The following is a 19,777-nucleotide window of genomic DNA, read 5'->3' on the forward strand; positions in this document are numbered from 1 at the left end:
ATTTCCTGCAGTACCTAATTTAGTAAGTGTATAATAAAATACTTGCTAAAAGAAACCATCAGACTAAGTTAAACACATAGGTAGAGCAGTAAGTGAATGCCAAAGTTAGACCCAACTGAACGTCTGTAGACACATGAGTGACGAGATTGATCTAGAGCAGGATTTGTCACCTTGGCACTACTGCCCTTTAGGGCTGGATAATTCTGTATTGTGGGGATTTTCCTGTACCTCGCAGGGGTTTAGCAGCATCCGTGGACTCAATCCACTAGATGTCAGCAACACGTTCCCCACTGGTGACAACCGAAAATACCTCTTGCCATGGCTGAATAGTTCCTCAGTGGGAAAAGAACAAAATCACCCCCTACTGGAGAACCACTGCTCCAGGGAAAACTCCGAATTCTAAAACCTTTCCAGAATGATTCTCATCACTAGAGCACTAGGCTGTTATTTAGTGCGCCTGAGAGGCAACCTAATCTTTCTGCATGTCCCACATATGCAGAGTTTATTTACTGGAGGACGTGGAGACATTATCGTTCGGTGGGAGAAGGGGGCAGAATTCATCTCCCTGACAGAGACTGCCACATTTCTCCTGTGGAACTCTAGAGAGTATATTCTTCACTCTGCAAAAATTGTCACAATACCTGGCATCCAAAAAAAAAAAAAAAAAGAATTGAGAGTCTGGGTGTACCTGTGTGGGGCTCTGATATCTCAGGCTCATCTGATGTTGTAGGGCTTGAGAAAACATCATAAGTGGCTTTTAAAAGAAAAGGTAAAACAAAAGAGAAGATGTTAATTTTGGTTAATTTTAAAAGACTTCATGACATATTTTAATGCTGGCTGAAGGAGGACAGTTGATGTAGGTGCTAGAGCTTGGGCCGTGGGCTACTGGTCTTGTCGGTAAGACTGAAGCGATCACTAAAAGGCTGGCCTCTAGTCCTTCTTGCTCTGAACTGAAGGACTGGCCCCCAGGGTGATGTGAGCTTAGTGCTATTTGTTTACAACGAAGCAGTGCCAGCTATAAGTCACAGAGCTTCAAAGAGTATGTACGTAAATGAAGTCAGATGGCAATTTTAGGAGACATTTCCAAAGAAGAACAGTCACACTGAGGTAATTTGCACAAAGACTACAGCTTGGCTTTTCTATTGAGTAAAAGTTACCATCATGATGTCTGGATAGTACTTTATAGTTTGCGTAGTACTTTATAGTTTGACAGCACTTTCTCACATATCAGCTTGTTTAACTCTCTTAATATCCTTGAGAAATAGGTGAGGTAGACATTAACCCCATGTTATAGTCAATGGGGTAGTAACTCCATTTTCTAGATATTAAAATTGAGATTCACTGGGGTGAAGACATTTGTTAGTGGTCAAATTCTACCTATTTCTAACTCTATTGAGCATGGGCCCACCTTCTTTCTCCTTTGGTAACCATTGGTTTCTTTTTGATCTCTGTGAGTCTATTTATGTTTTGTAAATAAATCCATTTGTATCATTTTTTATAGTCCATATATAAGGATATCATATGATATTTGTCTTTCTTTGTCTGATCTACTTCACTTAGTATGATAATCTCCAGATCTATCTATGTTGCCACAAATGACACTATTTCATTCTTTTTATGACTGAGTGCTATTCCATTCATATATATTAAGACTTCTTTTTAAACATAAGTTCGTATATGAAAAACCTCACAACCTCATTAGGACAGAAATTGTGCTTGTTACACTCTTTACATACTTCAAGGTTGTGCTTCCAGAGCCTTGTACGCAGGAAGACTCAATGAAATTAATCTGCAAGATTTCCATTACTGTGAACAAATAGCAATGAGTTTAACAATTGGGTGGTTTATGCTTTTAGTAAGGATACACAAGAATAAATGAACAGATTCTTTATTCTTAGAGCATACATATATGTGCACACAAATCTCTTCCTCTACAATTACCTTTCATATGTTTGTGTGGTCATACCCTGCCATGGAAACAGAGCCCTAAACATATATATGAAGACACAAGGAGAAAATACAACAGGCCAGCAATACATAGCTGGATGAGAAAAGCATCTATAAACACCACATGCAGAGTTCTGAGTACCATTTAAATAAGGACATAAAACTCTCTTACATTTCTTAGAAAAATAAAATACCTTTCTAGTTGGCCTTGAAATTTGTGAAAATATTGCCTACAAGTAAATTCTCATGGAGCCTAACCAATGGCTGTGGCTGTAAATCTCTAAGAGGCCACTGTAAATCTATAAACCATTCACTACACTTAAATTTTATTTTCCTGATCACAAAGCATCAACACCACCATTTATTCCTATGTTTTCTCTTCTCTAGGGTTTAATCCAGTCGGGTGGGCCAGATTTACACTAATCAATACCCCACAGGCAGACAATAAGGTCCAAAAGTAGAGTTCAGCCTCTCTTCAACCACCGTGGGCCACCTGTGGCCCAAACTTCCCAACCAGTATACCACTCCTCGAACATGCTGATCACTTCAGCTTTCAAGTCTTTAAATAATTTTTAGAGCTTAACTGCAGACAGCAATTTGCTAAAGCTCTATAATGTACTGAAAGAGCAAAACACTGAATATAGTAGTAAGCTCCTAAAGGGAGTTCCCAAAGTGGATTCTAATGAAGACTGAGGTAGACTGTTCTCAGTGTTGTCAAGGGAGGTCTCTAAAGAGAATTGTTTACTGCTCAAGGGGAAATAATTAAGCCAGAAGGAATGGTCATCTTAGTAATAAGCTACAGAACAGTTAAAGGGAAAAGTCAGTTTGTCAGGACATGTTGGGGGAAGAACAGGCAGGAGAATTTTCTAAGGATGCAAATAAACACATTGGGTCATCTTGGGTTATATAGAAAAGCCATTTTCATTATTTGATTAAGGTTTCAAATCCCTCCTGGTCCTAAATGATGGTCTTTTAAGGGGATGACCAAGTAAATTAAGGAGGCTTAACACTGAGAGCATTAGCAAGCCAGAAACAAGACATTGACTTCTATCCTCCTTCTCCAACCATATATGGGCTTTAGAAGTCAAGCATCTGCTCCATCTGTAGGATAAGATATCTATCTATCTGCCCGCCCATCTGTGTATCTATCTATCTATCTCTCCCACTTCTGATGCCCATGGAAAACACATCGCATTGGTCATGGTGTCCTTTTACTCTCTGCCCTAGGCAGGGGCTGGAAGCCCAGTTAATAGCATGATTCAGGCTTCCCACTCAACCCGATCAGTGTGGTCATGGGATATCTACCATCAGTGCCATGGGGTTAATAGGACATCAGGCCATTTCTGTGGGGTTACAGGATCTCTTCCAAGTGCACTGTATATGTCCGGGTCTATTCTCCTTAGACGTGTGTCCACAAAGAGTTGAACATGACTGAGCGACTGAACTGATTCTCCTTAGACATTTTTAGACAAGTGAAATGAAGACCCAAGAATCATTGGGCATACTTCTATTCTTTGTTGCTCCTTTTCTTTCTTTTTATTAATTAAATTGGGAGTCTAGGATTAACAGATACACACTACTGTATATAAAATAGGTAAACAACAAGGATCTACTGCATAGCACAGGAAACTACACTCAGTATCTTATACTGACCTATAATGGAAAAGAATCTGAAAAAGAATATATATTACATATATATAACTGAATATGTATGCATAACTGAATCAATTGCTGTACACTTGAAACTAACACAACAGTGCAAATTAACTACACTTCAATAAAATACAAAAAAAAAAAAAAAAGAAACAAAAATACAAGAAAAGAAAATGGTGATGTTGGACCATAAAGGTGGCTGAATACTGAAGAACTGATGCTTTTGAAGTGTGGTATTGGAGAAGACTTTTGAGAACCCCTTGGACTGCAAGGAGATCATACCAGTCAGTCCTCAAGGAAAGCAGTCCTGAATATTCATTGGAAGGACTGATGCTGAAGCTGAAGCTCCAATACTTTGGCCACCTGATGCGAAGAACTGACTCATTGGAAAAGACCCTGATGCTGGGAGAGATTGAAGGCAGGAGGAGAAGGGGATGACAGAAGACGAGACAGCTGGATGGCATCACCGACTCAGTGGACATGAGTTTGAGCGAGCTCTAGGCGATGGTGAAGGACAGGGAGGCCTGGCGTGCTGCAGTCCATGTGGTTGCAAAGAGTCAGACATGACTGAGGAACTGAATAAAACTCCCTTTGCTTCCAGGGACCTCTGGAAGATTGATATGCTGGTATATGTACAACCCTTTGAATCTCTTAACATAAGACTGTTATGCAAATACAAAATCATATTATTCCAGTGAAGAAGTACTCCAACAAGCATGTACACATGCATGCAGATGCACAACTCATTGGCGAGGGGTGGGGGAGGTACTGAGAGCTTTCCCAGAACTCACTCTATAGTAATAGAAATCATAGTCAACTGGCCACTCTCCAATAGAACATAAGACCAATTCTATTGCATCATCAGAGAGACTGACTTTTCTAAATGATTGTTACAAGCACTTAAGTATCTGTAAAATGTGGCCAACTTTTTTATAATACAGAATTTATACATAAGTTTACATTTTGGCGTATAGCGAAAGAGCAGATCTTTATAATTTCCTTTTTGTATTTTAAGAAAAGTTGGATTTTGCCAAGGAAGTCAAAATCAATCAACCCTACTTCAACATACTTTAGAGGAGGTTTAAACAAAATAAAATTCCAAATAATGAGATCACAAAATGCTGTGCTAATGAAGCACTGGGGCCAATAGGCTCACAGTGGCGAAGAATATGTTTGATGACTACACTTCTCAGATTTCCTAGGACAGTCCAAATTCCAAATACCCTGTCCCACTCTTGCCATCAACTATTGAAATGATTTCAATATTCAACATGCAAGTTAGAATTTCCATATAGGTTTTTATAGCCAAAAGTAATATAGAGATCTTTATGAGAGCATGCACTTGGATCACTTGATACAGAGTATGAAGTAAATGTGGAAAACAAATCTAGCAAATTCTGAAGCAAAATGAATTTCACAAACGGTATTGATAAATGTTTAATAGTTGATGAAGAGACAAGCAGCCTCTGGCACCCAAGTGCCGGCCAGGCACTCATAGCTTGGCTGCGGCGTTTGCCTACTGGACATCAACAGTTGAGAACACCAATATCAGACAAGTTCACCTATGACCAAGATGGACCAAGGCAAAAACAAGACCATTCTGTGATTGTGTGGAACACAAATGCAAGAACACAAAAATTACTGTCCTCATATCCTGGCTATCTTTATCAATCACAACTATAGTCTCACTCTTTTCTTGCCTTCTAGTTAAGAATCATTAAAACTTTCTATCAGATTCTTCCCATTTTCAGACAATATCCAGTTCAGAGCAAAGCTTTACTTTCTTAAACCCTCCCCAGAATTACCTAACACAAGACTAAATCCCATAAGACATCCTTCCCAACATCCTCTTACTAAGAGATCCACAGTTCCTCATGGTCTACCATCTCATTGTTACAATAAGTAAATAAACTTAACTTTGTTCAAATATAGCTGAAGGTAACTGACAGAGTAATACAGATGCATTGTATTTCAACATAGAAAACAAAATGTGCTCACTTCACTGTAATAATATGATTAATACCAGCTGAACTATATAATTTTTTCAAAAGATATAACAACTAAAAACAAGACAAATGTTTTTTATGGACCAGCATTCAAGAACTATCTCTGCCTCTCTCTCTCTCTTCTTAATTCTCAACTAATTGCATTAGGAAGCCATGTGAGTAACTGGAAAATACAATAATCATATATGTTGAAACTAAACAGGAAATAGAAACTTAGTGCATGTATAAATTCACAAAATCAATCAAGAAACAAAGACTAAAATGAAAGGATTGTGTGACTATATCAACTTTCTAAATCACAAATAACACATATTATAATCTGAAATCGAACATGTTAGGAAGATCCCATGGAACACTTAAATAAGAGGTAGATGTGAGCGTGAAAAGCCTTAGCAGAAACAACAAATACTTAACCACCCACTTTGAGAAATCAACTTTACATTGATTTCTCTGCCCACTGTCCTGTAATTGACCACATTTGATGCTTCTTATCTGCACCATGTGAAATATTACAGACTACAGCGAAAAGGTAGTGCTTCTTCAACTTTAATGCTCGTACAAATCACCTGGAGATCTTGTTAAACAGCAGATCTCAATTCATTAGATTTGAAGTAGAGCCCAAGACTCAGCCTTTCTAACAAGTTCCCTGGTGATGCTAATGCTGCCCGTCCAAACATCACACCTAGTAGCCCAGGCATAACAATTCAATATTCCAAGGGCAGGCTAGGGAGTTTCTATGGCTTATTCTTATGCCTGCAACCATATCTACTGAACTCTTAGAGCCCATGACAAGCTCCAGCACTTCATCTAGACACGGCTGGCAGTTGACGGATTTTGAAAGTTCTCTGGCATCCTAAGGTGGACCTGGCAGGAGTGAGGCAGCTGAATAATAAACTGCTTCCTGCTGTATTAGCCTCTATTCAGGGCAAAACCAGAATTAAAGGAACCTTTCTTTTATTGGGATTTCCAGTCTCATCTATCTGTATCCTCTTTGTAACTTCACAATCTTCACTTCCCAGCATATTCTCCCTATTCCCCAAAGCTCACTTCAATTCAGGCTTTATATATAATTCATATCCTAGGCATTAAAATCACAGAAAGGGTTTCCTGGAGGTTTTGGTCTGTTTGCTCTTATATAATCATAGACACCAAAAATCTAGAGGTTGGTCAAGAGAAGCCCAGGAAAATCTATGTCCCTATGTTTATAGCCTAAAAGTTAAGAGATAAAACAGACCTAAGTGGCTGCAGTCCATGGGGTCGCTAAGAGTCAGACACGACTGAGCGACTTCTCTTTCACTTTTCCCTTTCATGCATTGGAGAAGGAAATGGCAGCCCACTCCAGTGTTCTTGCCTGGAGAATCCCAGGGACGGTGGAGCCTGGTGGGCTGCCGTCAATGGGGTCACACAGAGTCGGCCACGACTGAAGCGACTTAGCAGCAGCGGCAGCTAGTGGTGTGTTAGTTCAGTGGGCCCTAACAGTCCTCGGCTTGGTAGCTGTGATGCTTGTATAGGCTGGGGGCTTGGAGGGGGGCCAGGTAAGCTCTGCCGTAATGGAGCAGATAAACCAGCACGCACGCCCACAGATGAGCCTTGCTCCAGAGTCAGTACCGTGGTGGCGTATGAAACTCCACCCGATTTTATACTCAAGTGACTCAGGTTCTGAAGGTAGTCTTGCGCCAACAGTTAGTAATTGCAGTAGAATTTTAAGGGCAGGGACATGGGGACTTAAGGCTTAGAAAGACCCAATTTAAGACTTCTCTAATTTGGCTGACAACCACAGCCCACTTAGAGATGTTTTCCCACTTGAGAAAACTAGGGGAGACCATAACAGACACACTCAGTTCATTTGATGCCATCTTTGTGTCTTTTGCTAAGATCTGAATCCATTACACTCACCAGAGAAAGATAATTTGACTAAAATCTATGTGTCCATAAGCCCATGCTCATCCTTTCTCAAACCAGTCATACGCTGAACTCCTTTCTGAAGAATATCACAGAATGGTGGTGTGTTTAATGTCATTACATGAATGTCTAACCAAATTACATGCTGGTTATATGTGCTAAAAGAATCACAACTGGAAGGTTCACAAAATTAAAAATAAGTGAAACAAAAATCATGGAAGTAATCACACAAAGTGGTTTGTGAGTTTTTCTTACAATTCTCACATGCTAAATAATTTCTTTCGTTGACTGCTAGACATCAAAGAAAAGATGTAAAGGTAAAAACTTTTTGAGAAAAAAAAATCTGTTTTTTGAGGAGAAAAGCTATTTCCCTCAATCAGTTTTAGTATTAGAACACAAGAATTCTCAGGAGAAAAAAGCTGATTGCTACAGTTTACAAAAGAGCGAACTAAGATCCAGAAAAGTAGAGAAAAATAGCTAAAATATGTGGTTGGTAGTAAAGCCAGAACTGGAACCAAGGTCCAGTATTAGTGCTAAGACCTGTGGTCTCTCCTCTAAATTACAATATGTTTACAGATTTTAGGACTCAGTAATAATATCTTGCATGTAGTAAACTCTCAAATGTTCACTGAATATTTTATTGAAAAAAGAAGCAAATGTCTACCTGCAAGGGAAATATTAAATTCATATTGTTAAATAAGACTACCATAGAGCTTATTTTTGTTACTGTTCTCCTGTCACAAAAGAGATGTCTAGAAATTCAGTGAGCCAACTTGCAGTTCATCTTCTAGCCAGACTTCTAACTATATATGCAGACATTAAAACACAGATCTTTAGAACAAATGCAAAAACATTTTGCTTTTGTATTGAGAAAAATGAAATTAATATAAGCACCAAGAATAGATTATAGCTTTACCATTTACTACAAATATATGGATAATCAATTAAAGAACCTATAGAAATAAAAATAAGGGAAGTTATTCAATACTGTTGCTCCAATCTATTTTTTTTTTTTAAAGAATGTAATTACCAGTTTGAGGCAGTAGAATTTTGGAATCTTCAGATATTTTACTTGTAGGCACAATTCCTGGCTTTTCACTTGAAGCTACAGCAAAAAAAGAAATGGAATTCACTGAGAATTTTTTTTTTTTTTTTGAGAGGATAGAGAGACAGAAATAGATTGCTCGTGTCGTTAAATGGCTACCAGTAGCCTGAAATAAAAAACACACACTGATCCAACTAAACATCATTATATACCAAGAAGCAATCAATACACTACACTCATTCAGAGAGCATTTGAACACGGTCTAGACGGTGACCAGAGTTTGGTGTCATATTCTTAATGTTTCTGAGGACAGAAAACTAACAAAATTGGCTCTCTGGAATTAACAGACTAATAACTGTTATTGAATTTGCAGAAAACTCAATCAGAGGAAAAAATGTTTTAAATCAAGTCAACCACTTGTTTGGCTGAGTCAGACTGAAATCATCAGCTCATTGAGGTTTGCACAGCTAGGATCCAGTAAACGTGTCCTACAGGATTAAACAGTCACCACCCACAACTTAACAGCAGATTCAAGGTACTGTTATTACCCAAGGTGCCCCCAGCTTTCTCAAAAGGGAAAGGTGTTTTTGCCTGAGGAAATTCTGGAAGCCTTTTCGGAGCTGCAACAAAATACACAAGAGATGTTATGACTTGAAGTGCAAGTAAGAGAAAAGGTTTTAAATCTCAAGCTCGCAGAAACAAAAAAACAAACACAAAAATGCAAATGACTCAGGAAAGGTAAGGGACTGTTAGTGGTACATAATTTTTCTCCTGTGTTTCAATGATGGATGATATCAGACAGCATCTTCTTTCTAATTTTTATAATCAAGCCACTAAATTTAAGGGGTTTGGGTTCTTTTTCTCACCTTTATTAAACTAGTGTTCTAATTTTTTCAGCAATACGTATGTCTGCTCTCAGATATATTTTGTTTCAATTCAAGTCAAGCACGTCTAAACTAGACAACATTCTTCCAATAGCTTTTAAAAACAGAATTGCAGTAATTACATGTCTATACTTGTTTCCCCCCAAACTTCCTTGACATCACATTCAAATTCTAAGAATTCTAAGAAGCAGTCTATAGAAATATCATAAACATATCTTCTCTTTCAAGAGAAACAGTTGAATAAAAAGCTCTTTTGGAAAAATACGGAAAATAATTTATTCAGTCACAATGATTTTGATTTAAAAGAGTCAAATATAATATCAAAATATGACTACTCCCAAGGAAAACAGCCAAAGGATTTATATAGAGAACGACTAGTTAGTACCCTAAATTATAAAATAAAGAATTTATAGCATCTAAGGGTTTGGCATTCAGGCATTTATTGTTCTAAAAGCCATGTGTCCCTTCTTTTCTGTGAGAAGATAAATTTGAATGAGTTAGCCTCAGTGTTTCTTTCAGGCATGCATAAAATTTCCAAGGAAATAATAAGCTATAGTGTTTAATAATTTTTACCTAGAGTGCTCAGTGGCAATTCAAACCTAGGTATTAAAATAGTTTGTGATGTTCCGGGGGTCCTTCCCCTGAGAACTGCAATAAAGAAGAACTCAGTTAGAAACACCCCAAGTCAGGATTTGACATTGTGACTTAATCGTATCGTGTGAGGCATGCTCATAATGGAGGGTACATTGGGCAGCTGATACCTTTCATGGAAATAGCTGGCTTCCCCTGGAAAGTTTTTACACAGTTGTATTAATCTGAAGGTCTACCTTTGAATGGCCATGGTGTGACATGGAAGATCAACATCACAAGGACAGAACAATATATGTACATGCTGCTCCTTTTTAAAATTTTTTTTTAGGAGAAGAGAATAAAGCAACTTAGATTCTCTCAGGCCAATCAACAGCCAACTTGCATGGCATGAAATTCTTAGTAAAAAGCATTACACTTTTGAGTAGTCTCCTTAAGTTTACTACACATAAGCCTAGGAAAAGCCAGCGGAAATGGGAAGCATAGACACAGTCACGACACTCACTGCTCCAAGCTTTGTAGACTAGAGGGCTGGCATTCTGGTTTTCTATGCCTCCCAAGAGGCTGGTAAAAAGGGTGTGCAGTTAGCATCTAACATCCAGAGCTGCCTAAAATATTAGTCACCAGGATCAAGGCATGTTGTTAACTCTTTAAGGGAACTGATCCAAGAAATAGGAAGATGAACTACTGCCTGTAAGGGAGGAAAGAAAGTGGGGAGGATGGGAAGCCAAGGCACTGAGGTTATTTTTCTATGAGGGTTGGGGTGGTTTTTGTTTTTAAAGGAAAAAAAAGTTCTTAGAATTACCCAGTGTTGTTTCTGAAATGTCTAATGCACTAGACACAGTGGGCTTAGTGGTTCTTGGAACTGATTCAGGAGTCACTGGAAGGGAAAAAAGACGACTTTATGAATTAAGATAAAATGAAACAACTCAGGACCGTAAGTTTCTGTTGTTGCCCTTTAGAATTAGAACTGACATGTATAAAGACCAATTCTTTTCAAGTTAATTACGGTAAGGGCTCCCTGGCTTGGCCCAGTGTCTGAACTGACACCTCCTTCCAACCATTCCCTTCTGGGTTTGTCTACCCTCCAGGTATTTCAAAAAGCACATGGAATTGACCCTCATGGAAGCACTTAACAGATTATTCATAATTTCTTGTGTGCCTATTTTCCTCTTTATCTCCAGAGCTTAGCACAAACTCTGGAGAATAGTAAGCAAGCACATGATAAATATTTATTAAATGTGTTAATAAATGGGCAGCTAAAAGAATGACCCAGGGCAAAAAGATTTATTTAGAACTATTACATGATAAGAATTCTCTTTTCCAAACTGCAGTGAACATGCCAAGATTAGAAGAGGGTTGAAATTATAAGGATTCAAGTGCTCAGTCACAGAGCACTTTCAAGTACTAGATCAAAGGTAAAGATGACCCTCAGGTAAATCGTTGTTGAGAAATAAGAACCAGGATCACTGAAATCTGGCATGAATTGTGAGCTACACAATTCCAGAATTTTGTAGGGTAAGGGTATGAAATAAACACAATAACAATGAATAATAAATTACGAAGTTTGTCTAAGCATTTCTAAAGTGGAAAGTCTCAAGGAAGTTTTGGCAGAGAACTAAGAAATCTATAGACGCCCTCATCATATACTATGCCAAGAGAACAAGTATAATTGGGAAAAGTCGATAGAATCTCCACTGGGTCATGCCTATCCATTTTTGGTATTTACCAATTAGACTGAAGTCAGAAAACTACCTAGGAATTTCATTCAAATAGATTACTCCAGCATCAGATTATACCTTTTCTTCAATTTCTATGAAGGTAGGGAGGGGATGGAAGGCCCATCTCTCACCTTCAGTCAGGACCAAATACTTCTTACTCTGTCAGAAATATTTTTACTTGAATAGGTTTATTGAAATCAGGTCATTTTATTTCCCCGCCAATCTTTATCTTCTCTGTACAAGTCTTGAGTCAGAGTTTAGTACAAGGTAAATATAACTGATTTTTCAATTTACAGCAATTTTATGGATTAAAAACTCACTTTAGATTGGAGTTACTTTGCTAAATGAAGATTTAGGGGAATCCTTGCTAGGTATTTGTTTCACAGAGTCCTGAATGAGGTGGTATTGCTCTGGCAAATACTCTGTAGTTCAGAGAATAATGTGTCCCTGATGGGCTGGACTTGGGCAGTTTGTCCACAGAAAAAATGCTGAATGTTTGTTTGTTAGTAATGGTTGATAAACTGGGGAAAATGCACACTGAATTTATTCTTTAAAGGATTTTTTTAATGAATTATTATGTATTTTCTTCATGAAGGTTGTTAATCTTCAAGAGCCACTTACTAAATTATTCCAGGGCACTTTCATAGATATCAAAGTATGGATAACGGTATTTTTTTAAACCAATCACTTGTGAAAGTGAAGAACTGAAAAATGCTCTCATGTCTTCTTATAAATGGAAAGCACCAAAACCATGGTATTACATCTCAGTATAAAAATATTTCAGGATGTTGAGGTAACAATTTTCACCTGGAGTGAATAATGCAGGTTCTATTGTTACAGATCAGTTATATAATTCAATTGCTCATTTTGCATCTGTTGTTTCCCCAAACATTAAAGACCCAGAGTCTCCTATTGTGTGCTTATGATCAAAACGAACTTCCTACTGGCTCTTCACTGAAAAAAAAATACAGGCTTATCAATCACTTAATATTTGAAAAAATATATTATGTATTTTCTCAAAGTTAATAAACATAGAGATCTCATTACCTGTTATGGGCAGTGCTGGAATTTTTTCTACCTCTGGTGTTTTAGATTCAGCAGGCAATGCCAAGGTTTCATTCTTAGCTAAAAAATCAGAGAAAAACAATTTACCTCACTTCCTCATAATAGTGTCCAAATATAATTCCCTCAAAACAACCAACAGACTATTTCAAGACTATTCTGCTCATATCCCTTCCCACCAGGCAGTCAATACAATTACTGTGAATTTCTACCAGTGATTAGTATTAGTAGTGACAGTCTTCAGAATTCCTTCTCATTAACCCTAGGTAATACTTTAAGATCTAAGTTGGCACTGGAAGGAAGAAAAAAATGACAACCCAGTATTTGGCTAGCTGTCAAGTCATTCTGATTCATAAACAGAGTTGCTTGAAGACGTAGGCTGTATAGAAAAATGCTCCCTGGAATTTTATACTCAATTACTCCTAATTTTTAAAAAAAATCAATGAAAAGAAATTATCCATTTTTATATATGGTAAAAATGTAGTACATTACGGCAATAAAGTTTTAGAAAAACATAAATAATGTACATAGGAAATGAAGATATTTGAAGATATTTGTGGTTAAAAAATTACAAATGGTTATTTATTTGAGTCACATATTAACATAGATCTTTTCTTTGGGTCTGTGTGGGAATTCAATGTAAAAAAATGAAATCTGTTTTTTTGTTTGTTTTTTTTTTCTCTTCTGACAACTATTCAGGAAACTTCTAAAATCCAGGTATTCTTCTTCAACGAAAGTACATTTCTATGCCAGAGTTGCCCAATGATTAAGATATTCTCCATTTCAAAAAATGCATGTAGGATTAACTCGATTCATCAATTTGGCACACGGAGTCAATGACCTACTTATAATATTTTGAAAGTCTAGTGGCATGAAAGAATTCATTTTTCTTTGAGATACGCTGATCATGTCACCTTGAACTGATTATAATCAGATGGGATTTTAAGTCTTAAGGCCATAAGGAACTTCTTGGGTTTCTCAACTTTGGCACTATTGACATTTGTGACTGTATATTTTCTTTTTTTTTAATTATGGGGGCCTTATGTGAAATGTAGGATATTCAACAGTATTTCTGGGCTTTATGCCCTGGATTACACAGCTGTGACAACCAAAATGTCTCTACTATGTTTAGCCGCTCAGATTCTGACTCTGCAACCCCAAGGACTGCAGCCCACCAGGCTCCTCTGTCCGCAGGGATTCTCCAGGAAAGAGTACTGGAGTGGGGTACCATGCCCTCCTCCAGGGGATCTGCCCAACCCAACCCAGGGATTGAACCCAGGTCTCCTGCATTGCAGGCATATTCTCTACCATCTGTGCCACCGGGGAAGTCCAAGAATACTGGAGTGGGTAGCCCATCCCTTCTCCAGGGGAACTTCCTGACCCAGGAATCGAACCAGGGTCTCCTGCACTGCAGGATTCTTTTCCATCTGAGTTACCCCCAAAATGTCTCTGCTGCTGCTGCTAAGCTGCTTCAGTCGTGTCCGACTCTGTGCGACCCCACAGACGGCAGCCCACCAGGCTCCCCCGTCCCTGGACACTGCCAAATATCCCAGAGGGGGAAGAAGGGGAAAAAGTGAAAGTGAAGTCGCTCAGTCGTGTCCGACTCTTTGCGGCCCCATGGACTGTAGCCTACCAGGCTCCTCTGTCCGCGGGATTCTCCAGGCAAGGGCACTGGAGTGGGGTGCCAGACAAGGGGAGGGAGGAGATAAAATCTCCCTCTGTTGAAAACTACTGATCTAATCTGTTCCTTCAAAGTTCTTTAAGGATGCAAATTTTGTAACTTCCTCCTGCAGTTTACATCACTGCCATAAAGATCATTTTCTTCTTTTCAGTTAACATGGGCACAAAATATACTTATTTTTTGATGATCTTAAAGACAATTACACAGTCATCCCTTTCTCAAAGACCATGGAAGCAAATCAATTTTCGGTCTGTATCATGGAAGCATACAATAGATTCCTAGAGTTAATGATTCTCAGTTAATGGTTTAAACTGCTAGAAACAGCCATCACAAGTGCTCGTGTCCTCGCCTTGGCTATCCGTCAAGTGTACATTCTCTATTTTTGTGCACTTGAAGCTGCACAATATTTATACAACAGAAATGTTTAATGCCACTGTTCAATTAATGTGGCAGGGCATAATGAGAAGGGGCTTTTTCTGGAATAACTAGAAAACTAAACAGATTCAGCATAATTTTATGATAAATCCTTTTTAGCTTTCTAAATCTCATCAACATGTCTTTTCTGCTTCTTTTGTAGTCAGAACTTTGGTTTAGAACCACTGTGATTATTGGCACAGGGAAAAAACCTTCAGATTACAATTTTTAAAATTTATTTTTTAATTGAAGGAAAACTGCTTTTCAATGCTGTGTTTTCTGCTGTACAATGAAGCAGATCAGCTATAATTACACATATATCCCCTCCCTCTTGAGTCCAAACATTGAGGAGCTCTAGTTTTGTTATTTTCAGCATGTAACAAAGGAAGGGTTTTTTTTAATGTAAGATTATAAGGTTTATCTTCAATGTTCTTTTTCTTCAGTGTCATCTTCTCCTTCAGGATGATTTTTGCTAATCCCTTCCTTCTTGTGTAATTTCCTATGCTCTTGGTGATTCCCTGGCTAACTAGGACTATGCATTTATTTATTAAAAAAATTATTTATTTTAACCTCCAGATCCTAGATTTTCAGGCAATGCTCTGAACTGCTTTGTTTTAGCTCTTTATTCATGCCCTTACAGGGCAATTACATGAAACTAAAATTAGGCTGTTAATGAAGAAAAATGGTTAACTACCTTCCCAAGAGGTATTTGTATTCTCTACACATCACTAATTCCTTACAGAGACATGTGTGCATGTGTTCAGCCATCTCCTACTCTTTGCTACCCCATAGACTGTAGCCCGCCAGGCTCCTCTGTCCATGGAATTTTCCAGGCAAGAATACCAGAGTGGGCTGCCATTTCCTCCTCCAGGGGATCTTCCCAACCCAGGGAACGAACTCATGTCTCTTGCATCTACTGCGTGGGCAGGTAGATTCTTTACCCATTGCACCACCTGGGAATATCGTATTTCTAAATATGGGACTTCAGACAGAAGAGAAACTGGCTGAAGGGAAGGATGCTTGAGTGGAGACTCTTTATGACTCCTATCAAGCCATGAGTATTCACCCACACTATGCATGTACAACCAGTCTTGGCAACAGCAGAGTAAAAATGCCGTGAGAGCGCGGCCTAAAACCCAGGAAACTCCTTTTCCTCTCTGATCCTTCTGTGTCTTTTTGCAACACAGCCGTTTCCTTTCGTCCTTGGCAAGCTGTCTTGGCTTTGGCAAACCGTTTCTATATCCCTGGGAAGTGTGTATATCACTAGTTTTTATTTCTCTCATTATTCACATCATGTATTCCCAGAACAAAAGCTATTAATTTCTTGATGTCCCACGTTGGGATCTGCTAGATTGAGGATATTATTTTTAGTATTTGCCCCTCACACAGTACGATTTTTTCTGAATGACAGTGATAAATAACTTCAGGAAAGCTTATTTCTCCCTCACTGGTATAAAGAAAAGTTTATGCTCACTCTTCATTTAAAAAAACGTCTAAAACGTTATTTGTGAACATTGTCTAAGATTGTACATTTGATGGATTTATTGGACATTTTCAAACATATTGCCTATCAGTCTCTTCAATGTGTCAAAAATTTGCCGTGCATTAAAGATAGGTGTTTCCGTAGAAATAAGTTTTAAAAGGCATCTTCTATTTGCATAGAATTTTCTCCACTAAAATCACACGTACTCCTGAAGCCTTGGTGATTTGTATCAGAATAAAAAAAGCAAACAATAAAGCAAACAAAAAAATCAAATGTTTAATTCTCTAAGTTAGAGAAAACAAAAGACTGAATTGATATTAAGGTAGCAGGTGGAAGTTTGCAAAAACGAAACAAAAAAATTGGGAGATAGATATCATCAAAACTAAGAATTAAAACACCTCCCAGTTCAAAAATGACAGCAGGAGTCTGGGAAAAAATTCTGTTCATTTTCAGTCTCCTTCACAAATCCTGATTTTTGTATTTTGATGAACAGATTAGGGGCTGAATCAGTCAGTTCCTTCCTTTTCTTTTCCTTCTAAACAAATCTTTCCCAGGCACAGGGCTAAGTCCATAGGCTCTGGGCAGAGAACTGGTGAGTGCAAGGGCTCTGAGCTCCGGTTCTAAACACAGCTTCACTGAGGGAATTTATTTTGGAATCCTCTTGGCTTTAGCACAGCATTTAGAGGATGTGGAGTTGAGTCTCATGTTTTAAAGCTAATCAGGAGGTGATCAACTCTGATGTACAAATTAAAGAAAGGAAGCCTAGAATCGCTCATCTACATTCTTGTAAGTAACTCACCATAAGACTAACAGATATGAATATTTTTACAGTAAAAATGTAAGGACTGCACAAAATCACAAAGATCTATTGGCAAATGTATTTACATCTTAATAAAATGGTGACGCATCAATTCTGAAAAATTTTCTAAAATTATAAGAGTAATAGTCCTCTGATTAATCCTCTCTACTCACTTAAGGCTTTGATCCTCTTTCTGCCAGGAAATTCTCAAATTACAGCTAAGGAGAACTTAAGAGTCTGCCTTTTAAAACTGTTACATTCTGATTGCCTCACATCAAATAAGTGAATAGGTCAAACTTCTAGTGAGGGAGGAGAAATTAAGTCTGAGGTCCCTGCGTGTGTAGGTACCATGTCTGTGTAAATCACCATCATGTCTCTTCCCCTGCCACTTGTAGTTCTGGTATTGAGTTGTCTTTACTAAATGTTTGCTGAAGAAACGTTGCTTAACAGGGGCTTGGACCTGTTTCAAACTCGTAATATGTGAAGATTCAATTATAACAAGTGCTAAAGTTCTTAGCTAGTTCAAGGAGAATATTCTACAAAGTCTTTTTCAGTTTCTACTACATCATGCCATCTTCCTCCATATTCATCAGTGGCCCAGGACATTTACCAGAGACACATTTTCCAGAGACTTTAGAGGTTCTCAAATTGTGGTTTCCAGACCAACAGCATCAATGTCACCTGGGTACCAGGCAGAAATGCAAATTCTCAGGCGTCACCCCAGAAACAACTGAATCATTGGTCTGAATTCTCTCTATAGCAGAGGATCTCAACCTTGATGAAGTATGGTGAATCCCAGCAGTGTAACAAATCCATCAGAGCTTCTCATGTTTCATCAGGGTTGAGATCCTCTGCTATAGAGAGAATTCAGACCAATGTGATACTCAAATGCAGCAACTAGCTTAGCCCACTGGCTGCTCCAATTATTTCCTGGGTGCCCTTTAAAGGAGTTTTGGTGTTTATTTCCCCAAATTGTTGTTTTATGTTTTTTTTTTGTTGTTGTTGTTTTATGTTTTTTAAACACTAAAATCATATCAGGTTTTTTCTGTGTGTGTGTGTTAAGTCGTATGAGTTGTGTCCAACTCTTTGCAACCCCATGGACTGTAGCCCATCTATGGGGCTCCTCTGTCCTTGGGATTCTCCAGGCAAATATATTGGAGTGAGTTGCCATGCCCTTCACCAGGGGATCTTCCCGACCCAGGGAAGATGCAGGGATCGAACCTGCATCTTTTACATCTCCTGCCACTTGTTTACAGATTTTAGGACTGTAACACCTCCCATTGACAGGCAGGTTCTTTACCAATAGTGCTACCTGGGAAACCCTCAGGTTCTTTCTAAAAGCAGGAAACAGTATAATCTCAAGTAAATAATAATTCAAACAAACCTGACCTTTACCTCAGTCCCCACTGAAAATATCTAGCGGTCCCTTGATAGTACAGTATGATAATTTACTATATAAATGTGTATATTTTGGATAATTTGATCAATATTCACTCTTCTTTCAAAAATATAAAGTAACTATTTCCCTATAGAATGTGATTTATTTGAATACCTCCAACACTCCATCCTGTTTACTCTTTACTTCTTTTTCCAATTTTTTATGATAAAAGATACATAACAAAAATCTTAATCATTTTCAATTATACAGATCAACAGTATTGAATACATTTCCACTGTTATACAACCATCACCACCATCCATGTCCAGAACTCTCCTTATCTTGTAACACTGAAACTCTGCACCATTAAACATTAATTCCTCATTCTTCTCCTCCAGTCTCTGGGAGCTACCATTCTACTCTCTGTCTCTATGAATCTGTCTACTCTAAGTATCTCAAATAAGTGGAGTAACAGTCTTTTGTGACTTCTTATCACTTAGCATCATGTTCTCAAGGTCCATTTATATTATAGTAAATGTCAGAATTTCCTTCCCTTTTAAGACTGAATAATTATCCATGGTGTGTATATATATATATATATATATACACACACATATACATACATATACACACCACATTTTGCTTATCCATTCATCTGCTGATGGACACTTGAGTTGTTTCCACATTTTAGCTATTGTGAATAATGCTGCTGTGAATATGAATGTCCCAATATCTCTTTAAGACTGCTCCCAATCCTTTTGGTTGTATAACCAGAAGTGAAATTGCTGGGTCAGGTAGTTTGATCCTTGATGCTCAGATGGTAGAGCCTGCAAAGTGGGAGAGCCAGGTTCATGTTCGATCCCTGGATCAGAAAGATCCCCTGGAGAAGGGAATGACTACCCACTCCACTATTCTTGCCTGGAGAATTCTATGGAGAGAGAAGCCTGGCGGGTTACTGTCCACGGGATCTCAAAGAGTCAGACACAACTGAACAACTAACACTTTCACTTTCTTTCATGGTAATTTTATTTGTAATTTTTTGAGGAATGGACATACTGTTTTCCACAGCAGTTGTACAGTCTTTTATTCCCATCCACATGCACATGCTTGTCCCTTTTCCCTTCAAGATCTCCAAAGAGCTCATTTGCTAGATACCTTGGACATACTATGAATATCAGTGCTGGTATAGCCACTGCAAAGTTCACATATAAATG

At 38.2% G+C, this 19,777-nt stretch overlaps 1 protein-coding gene across 46 annotated transcripts in view; it reads right to left on the reverse strand.

The window, feature by feature from the left end:
• Positions 1-19,777, reverse strand: part of LOC122687350 (ABI family member 3 binding protein) — a 277,123-nt gene that overhangs the window by 128,977 nt on the left and 128,369 nt on the right. For 39 of the 46 annotated variants that reach the window (XM_043892750.1, XM_043892742.1, XM_043892755.1 and 36 more), the window contains exons 10-15: positions 12,794-12,871; positions 10,831-10,905; positions 10,011-10,085; positions 9,102-9,173; positions 8,539-8,613; positions 689-754 (exon numbers count right to left, since the gene is read on the reverse strand). In XM_043892750.1, coding sequence (XP_043748685.1) covers positions 689-754; positions 8,539-8,613; positions 9,102-9,173; positions 10,011-10,085; positions 10,831-10,905; positions 12,794-12,871 — 441 coding nt within the window. The remainder of the gene's footprint in view (positions 1-688; positions 755-8,538; positions 8,614-9,101; positions 9,174-10,010; positions 10,086-10,830; positions 10,906-12,793; positions 12,872-19,777) is intronic. The other 7 variants (XM_043892771.1, XM_043892776.1, XM_043892773.1 and 4 more) reach the window with 3 other exon arrangements.

The sequence above is a fragment of the Cervus elaphus genome, chromosome 31 (assembly GCF_910594005.1).
Source record: "Cervus elaphus chromosome 31, mCerEla1.1, whole genome shotgun sequence".
In the NCBI taxonomy this organism is placed as follows: Eukaryota; Metazoa; Chordata; class Mammalia; order Artiodactyla; family Cervidae; genus Cervus; species Cervus elaphus.